Here is a 14,124-nt window from a genome sequence, read left to right as displayed (position 1 = left end):
AGCAACACCAACTATATCTATATTTTCTTCCAGTATCAAGGCCTCCAGCTCCCCCATTTTGCTTGCTAGACTTCTGGCATTTGTGAACATACACTTTAACTTGCCTGTCAGTTTTTCACTTTTATTATCAGAAATGTGATTTGACATTAATCGTTCCTTTTTATTTACACTGATGTTTTGTAACGAAAGGATCTCCTTATCTTGTTGTCTAGTCCTCTCCCCACATTCTGTTTCTCCCCCCACCAATATAGTCTGACCCCTCTCTAACCTGGCTACCCCTTTTTTTTCTACATTGACCTCCCTCCTCAGCCCTAGTTTAAATACTCCGCCACCCCAGCTAGAATTCTCTCCCCCAGCACAGCGGACCCCCTTCCATTTAGGTGCAAATCATCTGCAGAATACAGTTTGTACCCCAATGAAAAGTCAGCCCAGTGCTCTAGGAACCCAAATCCTTCTCCTCTACACCAAGACTTCAGCCATGCATTTAACTCCCTAAGCTCCCGCTGTCTTTCCTGTGATGCGCATGGCACAGGCAGTATTCCTGAGAATACAACCTTGGAGGTCCTTCCCTTCAGCTTGTAGCCTAGTTCTTTAAAATTATTCTTAAGGCTCCTCCACCTACCATTTATTCTGTCGTTGGTACCGACATGGACCACGACAGCTGGATCATCACCAGCCCCTCCCAGCAATTTGTCCACCCGTTCCACCACATGCCGAACCCTGGCACCAGGGAGACAGCAAACCATTCGGTTGAGGTGGTCTTGGCGACAAATAATTCTATCCGTCTTCCTGATTATAGAATCCCCTACGACTATCAATTGTCTTGGCTTACCTGCATTACCATCCCGCCGACTACTAGCTGGGCTGTTCTCCCGGCTGTTAGGGAGATCAGTATCCACTAGGGCTGCCATTTCTGAGACTGACACCCTCGCATCATCACCCAACTTGGCAATTTTGCCTGGAATGTCAGAAACCGGATCGGCCTTCCTTGTCTTTGACCCCTTTCTACTGCCCCTAACTACATTAACCCAGCTACTTACCTGATCCTGCTCACCCATGTCTTCACCCTCCAGTTGTAACCCACTAACTGCATGCTCTGTGAGCAGCAAGCTCCGTTCAAAATTGTCTATCCTCCTCAGTGTTGCATTCTGCTCCTCCAGATCTCTAATACGAGCTTCCAGGTGAACAATATGCTCACATCTGCCACAGAGATATTCACCCTGGAACTCCGGCTCCAGTCGTGCATACATATGGCAAACTGTGCACTGAAGAAAACCTCCAATCTTGCGGTCCATTATCCCAGTTACAAAAAAAACAGCGAACAGGTGTTAATCAAAAAGATAAAGAAGTAGAAGAGCACTTACTTGGGCTTTAACTCCTCTTTTGAACTCCGGTTTTTGGAACTCCACTTAATATACAAACCATTTGCTATTCAAGCTATGTGTCCTAGGAGATCAGTCATTCCCCCCTGCTACTCACAAACCTGAAGTCAGACCTGTCTCTGGCTGTAAGACAACTGGCTGCAAAAGGAGCCTTCCCAAAATGCACTGTCTGCAGTAGGACACCATACCAACTTATTCCCACCCCAGTAGTAAAGCCCTGCCCCCCAGCCATCTGCCATCAAAAACGGAAGACATCAGGGGGAAATTTAACACAGAGATTTTTAGAAGACCATGCAGAAAATTCTGAAAATTCAAAATCACTGAGCAAGTTTCCTTCACTTTACTCATTCGTTTGCTTCTTTAAAAAAGTTGAAATCCTATAAATGAGCAGTTATAAGAAATTTTACTTTAATTGTTTCTATCAAATACCACGAGAAGGCCTTAAAAATCTAATTACCATTATGTAAAATCTGTCTGCTTTGGTTTTTCTGCAACAGAAAATAAATTTGTAGGTCTTCACATCCTCTAAGGGTAAGATATAGTTACATTCTGTTGTTTTGGAGAAAAAAAAAAAAAGTGGGATTTGAACCGATGACCCCAGTGCTCATTCACTTGCTTTGGGTTGACCCTTTACCTCTCCACGCTGGGGATCTTGTATCCGAGTGAACCGCAGGTCGCTGGGCTGCCAGTTTGCATTCACACTGTATATTCTTAGTTGGGATAATTCAAAGGAAGCATTGAACGCCTTTGCCCGAATACGGATAACGATGGAGTTCACAGACAGGGAGATTCCTTCCACTACTTTCTCAGCAAATCCATATTCACTGGAGAGATAAAGACATTTTAGGTTATTTATAAAAATACTTTTACATGCAGAACATTCAGGGTCTCATATAGTTAAATGGTCGGGCCCTCTCTATAATCTCGGCTGCGCGAGGTGCCCCTTAAACTGCTGTCGGTTATTTACAACGCTCCGGGAGAACCAGAATGCTCCAATGATGGCCGATATTGTCCATCTCCCCCTTCTGAAGGGCCCAGCTTAATAGAATGAACAGAGTTTGTAACATTCTTCCTAAAATTAAACTCAATGGGAGCTGTAGAAATCCTTATGCAGAGAGCTCCCCCTAGTGACCTCTGCCTGCAAACAGAATTTCACTTTTTTTTTTTACTCTGGCTGTGTGGCTACTTCACCTGATGGGGACTGTTCCCTTTAAAGAGGATCTGTCACTAGTTTAGTAATGCCCAATCTCCTAACTAATCTAATAGGCCCTGTCACACACACTGATCATTCCGCTGAAAATTGTGTCCCAAAACGTTTATTCTTTTAAAAGCTATGAGCTTTTCTAAAAAATATATGCAAATTAGGCTATACTAGCCAAAGGGCCGGTAACACTGCTCGCTTGTGCTCTGTATGATGAAGTCCAATCAGCTTCTCCCCTTCCCTGCACAGCGTGATCTCCGCTTCAATCGCGATGTTTACCCTTCTGGCCGCAACTCCTAGAGCACATCGCCTCAGCGCTCATCCAGGAATGATCCACAGCACAGTGTGACTGTGCAGTGAAAGAAGCTGTACTGGAACAATGAGAAGTGTGTGGCGCTGATTGGTCAGATTGGTCACTGATTGGTCAGCCTCATACACTCCTCTGTACAACGCCCAGTTGGTAAAAAGTAAAAACACGCCCAGTTGTCTATTAAGAAACGAATTAGCATAAATCTAAAATTGTTCATAACTTGGTCAAAAATGATCGTTTTTCAAAATAAAAACCACTGTTATCTACATTACAGCGCTGATCACATTATGTAGGAGATAGGGCACTTATAATCTGGTGACAGAGCCGCTTTAAGCGCTCCCGTTTCAGATGGTGCAGAGCCATCACGAAGCACTCGGCCTGATCATAGAGAGATCTGTGTGGCTGTACATTCTCTATGATCAGTGCACAGCTAGAGCCCGGAGGGATGAGTTACACACTGGACCCCAGGCATGGAAGATTGTCCCCTGCACTACCCTAGATCATCAGGGATTTTAAAATATAATCCTTCTCTGTCCTATACCACCAGGGAATTTACAATTAACCCTTTTCTGTGCCCTAGAACAATATGAATTTTGACATTAACTTTTTCACTGCCCTAGATCACCATAATTGCCAACATTAACCCCTGCTCTGTCCTAGAACCCAGGGACGTTACCATAAACCCATTTACCAGCCACGCCAATTATTTAACAGTATCCAGCAATATTTTTTTGCGGCTGTTTTGGATGGTCCGGTTCAGAGGCAACAGAGCCCAGACCCCAAATGTCCTACTCACTAGCTACAGCACTTACGGTAGGTGCACACAGCGGTTTTTGCCAAAAAGAAAAAATATGGATCAAAATAATTTGAGGCAGATTTTAAAATGCAAACGATTTGATGCTTTTTTTTAACTTTCTTACAAATGCAAAAAGCACGTACAAAAATTGCTTCAAACAAATGGCGCGTTTTTTTTTCTGCCTCCCATTGCTTTTAAAAGAAGTTTAGGGGCAGAAACCGATCCAAGATCAGGCATGACGCTTTCTTTTTTTTTTTTTTTATCCAGAAGCAGTAAAAAAAAAAAAAAAAAAAGAAGATTGCCCAGCAAAGAATACTCCACTATCTCCTATTGAAACCAACGTAGGGAAATTTGAGGCATTTTTTGGCACTGATTACAACACTGTTTTCACATAAAAATAAGTGCCAAGAAACGCAGTGTGAACTGGGCCTTAGAATGAAAATTGCTGATGGGTCCTCATTATGGCTGAGCCCCTCATTGCAGCCCGGTTTACATACAAATTCACATTAAACTATTTCTTATTAACAGATCGTGCACTCAGGGGTGACTATATGAACTGAGTATGGTACGGACTCTCATCAATAATTTGCAATACCACTATTTGCATTAGTGCACAAGTAAAATTAGACAACAGCGATAACGGTTAATGTAATGGACATTAGTATCTTTCCATGCATGGAGAACAACCGGATATTAGAGGACCAGAACCCTGTATTAGTAGGTACATTACCAGATCAGGCTCAAAACACGACAAAAAGAATAATACAATTTATAACTAACCAAGAACAGAAGACAAATATACATTTTATAGCATAAACAGAATAGGATTCCGGCTCAGATGAATAGTCCAGATTTCTGTATAGTCGTACAGGATAACAAATGATACCCCCAACGCATTCATTTCCACAGGAATATATAAATTTATTATATATGTTTGGTACAGCGCTACTAAACCAACAGTCCACAGAGACATTTCATATACAGGCATTTCTCAAACTAAAAATACAGACCACCCACATCTGGGCCGCGAAGTCCGAACATAGATCAATGCAACTTGTAGCCTCCATTATATCTGTACCAACTCCCGGCCAACACACTGACATCTGACAGGGAGTAGAATTGATATATACTTGCCCATAGATGATGTGTGGGGAACAAAGATGTTGGTAGGTTCACCTTTAAATATTACTACATAGGTTATATATTGATATAATTACATTGAAAGTTGAGTAATTATGTAAGTACATTACTTATCCTGAGTCACAGCCTGTATTAGGTTCTGAACATACAGGGCAGCAGACGCAAGCGGCCTAAAACATCCCCCATTTGGTGACGTGCGGCTGCCGCCTCCTGTGTTCTCACCCTTATCGCCCAGAGCTGCATACACAATTTTGTGGTTTGCGATTGGAAACATTTGACAAGCTTGGTTTGCATTCGGTGAGTCTTAAGCCAGCAAGCAATTCTGGAAGATTTGAGCTCTGAAGCCTGTGAAACTGGAAACGCAGCTCTTGGCCATAATACACTATGTAAATTTTACTTTAGAATATATTTTGTGTGTCAATTAATACAATTTCTCAATCTTGAATGGAAGCCAGGGACGGACGAAGACAACTGAGGACCCCTGTGCAAAAACAGCTTCTCCTATTAACTCTGCAACGGCGGGGACAGTCCCTGGTGGGCTAGGGCAGTGAATGGTTAATGAGAACATCCCTGGTGGGCTAGGGTAGTGTAGTGAAGGGGAACATCCCTGGTGGGCTAGGGCAGTGAATGGTAACATCTTTGGTAGTCTAGGGAAGTGGAGAGTTTAATAACATCCCTTGTGGGCTAGGGCAGTGAATAGTTAATGGAAACATCCCTGGTCGGCTAGAGTAGTGTAGTGAAGGGGAAAGTGGTCATTACCTGTAGTGAAGGCTACATGACACTATCCTTTAGCTCCTCCAACAGATAATGCACCATCGGCTATCAGCCAATCACAAAGCATCTCAAACACATTATAGAGGCTCTGTGATTGGCTGACTGGGATCGTGCAGTGTCTATGTAATCTATGAGAGACCCATAATGAATGTGAGCAGGGGGAGGGGGATGAGAGATGCAGGGTACATTTTTTAAAACCCCTTTTGGTTCGACTGGGGCCCCCTCTGGGTCCCTGAGCAGTTACACAGACTGCACGGGCTGAAAACCTGTATAGACCTAATACCTCTCACAGCTGAGAGTTTGCTACAATTGTATTCACTCTAGACAATCCTCTGTGAGCTAAAACACATCAGTAGCACAATATTGTTCTGTCCCGATAGCTTGCTACAATGTATCTGTATAGGCAAAATATATCAATCTGTATTGCCTAGGCGGGATACAACTGTAGCAAGTTATCACACATTGCAGTTTTGTGTTGTGCGGTTGCATTTCTGGGATAATTGTGGCAAATGATATATACATCCGTAGCATAGGCCATCAATGTCCCAGTGCCCGAGAAACTGAACAACACTTCTATACAATGTTACAATTTTTTGTTTGACATTGAACTGGCCGCTAAAAGTATGCGTAGCCAACACAATAAACAGACGCAGTCACGTTTGTTTTACACAAGTTAAACACAAGTCAGTTACACTGGGAATTACATAATCCTACCAAATATTTGCATTACGAATGTCAAACACCATAGATGAGCAAGCACCGGAGGATCTCTGCACTACACACAGTAAATACTTTAAATTCTCCAGCATACAACCGAGTGCCTCAATGATATATCATACACACACACACACACACACACACACACACACACACACACACACACACTATTGATGTGCTATATTTGTGGTGCAAAATACCTATACCGCTCCCAGAAAATGTGATGCAATATGTGAAAAGCGTTTTTCATGGGCTACATTTCCTCTGTAGGACTTTTTTCTAGTCATTTTGTCTTTAATGGTACCATTTTAGTCCCTATATATATTTTTTCTTAGTGAAGCACGGTAGTGAAGAAAACATGACCTCTATCCTAAACACCATTTTTTTTTTTTTATCTAAATAGGTCCCAAATTCTGTTCTGATGAATTCCTTAATATATCTTTAAAGAGGCTCTGTCACCAGATTTTGCAACCCCTATCTGCTATTGCAGCAGATCGGCGCTGCAATGTAGATTACAGTAACGTTTTTATTTTTTAAAAACGAGCATTTTTGGCCAAGTTATGACCATTTTTGTATTTATGCAAATGAGGCTCGCAAAAGTACAACTGGGCGTGTTGAAAAGTAAAAGTACAACTGGGCGTGTATTAGGTGCGTACATCGGGGCGTGTTTACTACTTTTACTAGCTGGGCGTTGTGTATAGAAGTGTCATCCACTTCTCTTCAGAACGCCCAGCTTCTGGCAGTGCAGCACTGTGACGTCACTCACAGGTCCTGCATCGTGTCGGCACCAGAGGCTACAGATGATTCTGCAGCAGCATCGGCGTTTGCAGGTAAGTCGATGTAGCTACTTACCTGCAAATGCTGATGCTGCTGCAGAATCAAGTGTAGCCTCTGGTGCCGACACGATGCAGGACCTGTGAGTGACGTCACAGTGCTGCACTGCCAGAAGCTGGGCGTTGTGAAGAGAAGTGGATGACACTTCTATACACAACGCCCAGCTAGTAAAAGTAGTAAACACACCCCGATGTACGCACATAATACACGCCCAGTTGTACTTTTACTTTTCAACACGCCCAGTTGTACTTTTGCAAGCCTCATTTGCATAAATACGAAAATGGTCATAACTTGGCCAAAAATGCTCGTTTTTTAAAAATAAAAACGTTACTGTAATCTACATTGCAGCGCCTATCTGCTGCAATAGCAGATAGGGGCTGCAAAATCTGGTGACAGAGCCTCTTTAAAGTGGTCAGAGCACGGTTTTCTGCTACAGAGCTCCCAATCCCCTGCATAGACAGAGATACACAATAAAATGACAGCTTCCTGCAGCCACCGCTAGAGGGAGCGGAGGAGCTTACTGCATACTGTACATTGAAATTATTAATGAAACAGTTTGCAGCAAGCTCCCCCCAGTGGCAGCTGCAAGTAACTAGAATTGTATCACTTCACGTGGTCTGGGCAAAGAAATTGGTGCTCTGTATCAGAAAAATGGAGGTCTAATGAGTGGTTTGTGTGTATCTGGCACTTGGTCTGTCCCTCAGAGCTTGCACCCCCGCGCTGCGAAAGCAATCCTGGAGTTTGTTTTTTTTTAAGGCAAAGAAGTGGAATATTCTGCAATGGTCAATGTCCATCAGTTCCGTGAAGCGACGTCCAATCAACCTTGCTGAATTTGGTGGAATCTGAGCAGAAAGTAAATCCCTGAACACTTCAGAATTCATCCGGCAATAAACACTAGTGACCCAGTGCCTTTGGCAGCCATGCATGCCCATGCCATCACACTGCCTCCACCATGCCATCACACTGCCCCCACCATGTTTTACAGAGGATGTTTTGTGCTTTGGATCATGGGCCGTTCCAAGCCTTCTCCATGCTTTCTTCCTCCCATCATTCTGGTACCGGATCCACCTACTTCCAGGAGAGTGTTCACCACTTGGGTAGATGTTGTGAAGGGGTTTTTCTTCCCCATGGAAAGGATTCTGCGATCATCCACCACTGTTGTCTTCCGTGGACGTCCAGGACTTTTGAAGCTCACAAGATCACGAGTGCGCACTTTTTTTTTCAAGAATGTACCAAACCATTGATTTGGCCACTCCTAACATTTGTGCGATCTCTCTGATGGACTTCTTCATTTTTTTTTTCAGCCTAACGATGGTCTGTTTCACTTGCATTGAGAGCTCCTTTGACCTCATGTTGTGGGTTCACAGCAACAGCTTCCAAATGCAAATGCCACCCCTGGAATCAACTCCAGACCTTTTACCTGCTTAATTGATGATGGATTAATGAAGGAATAGCCCATTAAATAGGTTTTGTGATAATTGTCCAATTACCTTTGGTCCCTTGAAAAAGAAGCACCTACATGTTAAAGAGCTGTAATTCCTAAAACCTTCCTCAAATTAGGATGTGAATACCCCCAAATTAAAGCTGCGAGTCTGCACTTTAAGCACATATTGATTATATAACTGTATATTCAATATGTTTTGGTAAACAGCTAAAATACCAAAACTTGTGTCACTGTCACAAAAAATTCTGGACCCAAGTGTATATTCTGCCATGTACCTAGATACTGTTGGTAGAATATAAACGTATATTTCTTTATGTCCACGTGTCATTTATTCATTGTAATGTCTCACCTTTGTCCGGATGCCGTCACCAGCGGGGAGGGTCCGTTACATCCACGTGGCTCCTCACAGGTGCTCATTTCCATTATTACTTTATCTAGAGACTGAAGAAACACATAAAATAAAATTTAATTTAAATTTGCTCATAAATATTCATAACTAGTGACACCATCTGCTATGAATCAGGGAATAATAAAGAATATTGAACTTTTAATTCAATTACTTTGCAAATAACGTAACTAAGGCTTCGTTCACATCTGCGTCGAGAACCCATGAACGGAATCCATACCATAACAAATGTAAACCATAGGTTTCCGTTTGCATCACCATTGATTTCAATGGTGACGGATCCGGTGCGCCGCTTGTCACTGTTGTTAAGGGTTCCGTTGTTTTTACGGAATGAATAGCGTAGTCCACCACGGTATTGATTTGGTCAAAATGACGAAACCCTTACACAGCGGTGTCAAACAGAAACCATTTGCACCGGATTTCTCACCATTGAAATCAATGGTAATGCAAACGGAAACCTATGGTTTTCGTTTGGATTCTGTTCATGGGTTCCCCTGACGGAAAGGTCCGACGGAACCCATGAACGGAGTCCCAGCGCAGATGTGAACGAAGCCTAAGTGTCACATAGTGTTAAATTATAAGAAAAACTACAGCAACTAATTAAAACCAGATTGAAGAACTGATGCAAAGTGATAGTATTTTGTACATCCATCAGTTGTCCAGTAAATAACCAATTGACCTCAATCACGCTTTAGGTAATTCTGAGTTAATGTAACTATTAGTCAAAACAAATGGCAGCTAAAAACAGCGTCTCTTTCTCTCTGGAGGACTCAGCTCATCCGTATATTACATGGACAGTTCATTGACTTTAATGGGCATAGCGTAACGCTTCATATCCCCTGTGGTGGCGCTGCAGGGGATTTGAATACGTGCCACCCGGTTCTCCCGCAGATTAGTTCCCATTCACATTACATTTATTTGCCTACGTTTGACATATACGCAAAGAAAAGCTCCTTACGTATACGTTAAACGTAGGATGTGACAGCTGCATAACAGTGTCATCCATCACTGATCGACTATAATGGCATCTGTTTAACGTACACGTCATAAAAAGCAAAAAAACTCTGTGTGAACCCAGCCTAAAACCCCATGATGTATATGTTTAAAGTGTACCTGTAACGTATGCTATCCAGTGCCATATGTCACCGATAGGCTTCCGTGATAACGAAAGTAGTCCACTACACTATTCCAGACCCCCCAAAAAAATTTAAATATACGATACTAGCCTGACAGAGGCCAAAAGGACACTCTTTGGCCTTGGTCGAGTTCATGGAGATAACCAGACGCACACCATAAACATTGGCCAACATATGATGTGAACTAGGCCTCACAGTTAAACAATGGGGGTCCCAGCAATTGGAGATCCTGTGATAAGCTAATTGTTGGGGGACCCTTTCAACAAAAAGAGGTTATCAAAAGAAGAAAAGCCGTTTAGAGATCTGTACTTTTCCATTATGACTTTTGGTTTAGGAATTTCACATGGATCTTTTTAAGTTATTATTATAGACAAGAAAACTAACCAGAGTAATTGGGTGAGTCTTCAGCTTAGTCCATGGTATCTGCAAAACAAGGAAAAACTAAATTTTAATAATGTCATATAGATGAGTGACTCATTTAATAAAGGAATAATAGGGACGTGCAGATAATGCAATTTGTGCACATTAAATTGGAGACTGGTGCTGGGTCCTCTTGCAATAAGAGGGTACTTACTAGTCATCTCTACTGTAGTGGCACAGAAGGGGAAATTAAAAATTATACAGCCCCTACTGGAGTCAATGGGCGTGCATGGAGCAGCATTCGCTAAGGGTGCCAGCTGGTGACCTACATCAATTAGCTCTATACAGCCTAATGGGTCATATGGAAGGACTGTGCAAATGGGGAGGTGACATTCTTGTAAGTGCCCAAAATTCCCTTTTGTTTGACAGACCACTTGTTTGTTCATGTGTTACTTTTTGACCAGCATATACCGGACATTAACCAGATATGCATATTGTAGGTTGGGAGCAATTTTTTGGGCTTGATAAGCTCATTGCTCTTTAACCACTAGGATTGATGAAGCACCGCCATGGGTAATAACAACAACATCCCCGCCCTAATATACAATATTCACCGTATCACTTGTCGAGAGATTTCCAATAACAAAAACTATTGCCCGGAACCCAACCATATCCCATCTAACCTAATGATCACTTAGTAGAGGCCAAAAGGGAAGGCTGCACACACGTGCAATGTATAATAATGGGACTAATCTGAAGACCAATCATTGTGGACATACCCGAATAGCAGCTTTGTTGCAGAAGACCTTGTTGATGGCGAGCCAGGTAGGTAAATCCAACATGTTCTGCAGCACATCTTCATCAAGTTCCAGATTAGTCAACTGACCTTCTCCTTTGAGGGTGCTGAGGTTGATTTTGTCAGGAGACAGATTCTTTGTGAACCTAGAGAAAGTAGAAAATCATCATGATTATCACACGACCTTAACTTTATACTGTACATACTAACCAAGCTAAACCTTCGACTTATCTTATTTTCGGCATATACTGTCTTAGAGGTTGTCTGGGATTAGAAAAACGGCCTCCCCCCCCCCCCCGAAACAAACCGATAAGTGTCCCCGGCAGATGTTCAACCTGAAGCTCCTGGGCCCCAGTGCAAAATCTGTAACAGGGCCCCCAATCTACCATGTACCACTTATAATACTGGTGTCTTCTCAAGTGGTAGAGGGGCCATTTGGCCCCAACTGCCACTGCTACCCCTAAACCCTTCCATAGCTACATTCCTGGTCCATGGGCTGACTCTGGTATTACAGCTCACTTGAAAATCTGCAATACCAAAACACAGCCCATGAACAAGAGTGGCGCTATTTTTGTAAAAGCAAACTTTTTTTTTTTTCTAATCCTGGAAAACCAGGTAAGCCACAGGACAATTTGCATAATAGTCTAAATTTCTAGGAAGTTTTGGGCAGAGCCAGGACAGGTCTTAAAATGTTTCACCATTTTGGACGCCAACATTGGAAGGTAAGCAGGTCATGTAACAAAGGGGCATGAATATTGGGGGTGCAAAAGTTAACATCATACCTTGAACCTAATGTCTGAATAGTCCCATGTACGGCACCTGCACCACATAGGATTGCAACTGTACTGTAAACGGCATGTGATTGTTGTGGGTCCTGTGACATTGAGGCCCCAGGAGCTTAAAGCTATGCATCTGTATGGAGCACAACCTAAAGCCCTCAAGTAGGACACCGGTTCAGGGCATGTGTTTAACAGCACACTAATTGGCAAGTCATTTAAAAGGGCATAATTGTGTCCACTATTTAAAATCAGTTTTTATTAGAAGGACCCCCTGTAAATAAGCGGATCACAGGTTCTCCCACATTTAGCTCTAATCTGTAGGGTAGCTAGTGTTTAATTCTCCTGCAGCAGAAAGAAAAGGAGAGAAAGAGAAAGGAGTGAAAGAGAAGTGAGAGAAAGTGAAAGAGACAGAGAAAGAAAAAGAAAGAGAAAGAGAGAGTGAAAGAGAAAAAAAGGAGAGAAAAAGAGAGAGAGAGAGAAAAAGAGAGTGAAAGAGAAAGAGAGAGTGAAAGAGAAAGAGAGTGAAAGAGAAAAAGAGAGAGTGAAAGAGAGAGAGAGAGCGCGAGAGAGACTCTTCCTAGCGGCTCTCTGCTCTAGCGAATAGATGGACTGTCTGTAGGATGAGCTCCCTTCTACAGCCTCTTTAAAGAGGCTCTGTCACCAGATTTTGCAACCCCTATCTGCTATAGCAGCAGATCGGCGCTGCAATGTAGATTACAGTAACGTTTTTATTTTTTAAAAACGAGCATTTTTGGCCAAGTTATGACCATTTTTGTATTTATGCAAATGAGGCTTGCAAAAGTACAACTGGGCGTGTTTAAAGTAAAAGTCCAACTGGGCGTGTATTATGTGCGTACATCGGGGCGTTTTTACTTCTTTTACTAGCTGGGCGTTCTGACGAGAAGTATCATCCACTTCTCTTCAGAACGCCCAGCTTCTGGCAGTGCAGACACACAGCGTGTTCTCGAGAGATCACGCTGGGACGTCACTCACTTCCTGCCCCAGGTCCTGCATCGTGTCGGCCACATCGGCACCAGAGGCTACAGTTGATTCTGCATCAGCGTTTGCAGGTAAGTAGCTACATCGACTTACCTGCAAACGCCGATGCTGCTGCAGAATCAACTGTAGCCTCTGGTGCCGATGTGTCCTCGCTCGTCCGACACGATGCAGGACCTGGGGCAGGAAGTGAGTGACGTCACAGCGTGATCTCTCGAGAACACGCTGTGTCTCTGCACTGCCAGAAGCTGGGCGTTGTGAAGAGAAGTGGATGATACTTCTCGTCAGAACGCCCAGCTAGTAAAAGTAGTAAAAACGCCCCGATGTACGCACATAATACACGCCCAGTTGGACTTTTACTTTAAACACGCCCACTTGGACTTTTGCAAGCCTCATTTGCATAAATACAAAAATGGTCATAACTTGGCCAAAAATGCTCGTTTTAAAAAAAATAAAAACGTTACTGTAATCTACATTGCAGCGCCTATCTGCTGCAATAGCAGATAGGGGTTGCACAATCTGGTGACAGAGCCTCTTTAAGCTTTGGTGGAGAATCATACAGATAATAAGCTAAAGGAAGCCTGTCCTAGTGGGTTTCTTTTAATCATATCTCGATGGAGAAATGGACTTTATGCTGTATTGATCTAGAACATGGACGGATATACAGTCAGAATGGAATTCACTATCTCAGAGTGATTTACATTGAACTTTGCTTGACTCTGAAAAAAATTCCAGTCACTCTACAATAAACTTGGCAGAACTGATCACTTATATGCCAATTGTGATTTATGTAATTTCGCAATAAAGAAATGTCATTAGAAAGAGGTGGGAGGACACTACTTCCAGAAATAAATGTACATGCTTCTATTATTAGATACAAGAACTGGTTTATCATCTTCATTAGAGGATTCAAGTATAATCATTTATAATCAGAAATCAAATCTGAAGGGATCCTGAATTATGGACATCCCTTGTGGATCTCTAGGGGTATTTTGGCGGGAATTTTTCCCGCCGTTTTGACTTGCCATCGCCAGGCAGATTTTATCTGGAGAA

General features: G+C 42.7%; 1 protein-coding gene across 1 annotated transcript in view; it reads right to left on the bottom strand.

Moving 5' to 3' along the window:
* BLTP3B (bridge-like lipid transfer protein family member 3B) overlaps positions 1-14,124 on the bottom strand; it is an 83,674-nt gene that overhangs the window by 45,814 nt on the left and 23,736 nt on the right. The window contains exons 2-5 of the mRNA XM_075856077.1: positions 11,280-11,442; positions 10,525-10,563; positions 8,948-9,039; positions 2,017-2,206 (exon numbers count right to left, since the gene is read on the bottom strand). Of these exons, the coding sequence (XP_075712192.1) occupies positions 2,017-2,206; positions 8,948-9,039; positions 10,525-10,563; positions 11,280-11,442 (484 nt within the window). The remainder of the gene's footprint in view (positions 1-2,016; positions 2,207-8,947; positions 9,040-10,524; positions 10,564-11,279; positions 11,443-14,124) is intronic.

Source organism: Rhinoderma darwinii, chromosome 3 (assembly GCF_050947455.1).
Source record: "Rhinoderma darwinii isolate aRhiDar2 chromosome 3, aRhiDar2.hap1, whole genome shotgun sequence".
Lineage (NCBI taxonomy): Eukaryota > Metazoa > Chordata > Amphibia > Anura > Rhinodermatidae > Rhinoderma > Rhinoderma darwinii.
The sequence above is the reverse complement of the archived record's forward strand: the minus strand, read 5'-3'. Positions and strand labels throughout refer to the sequence as shown.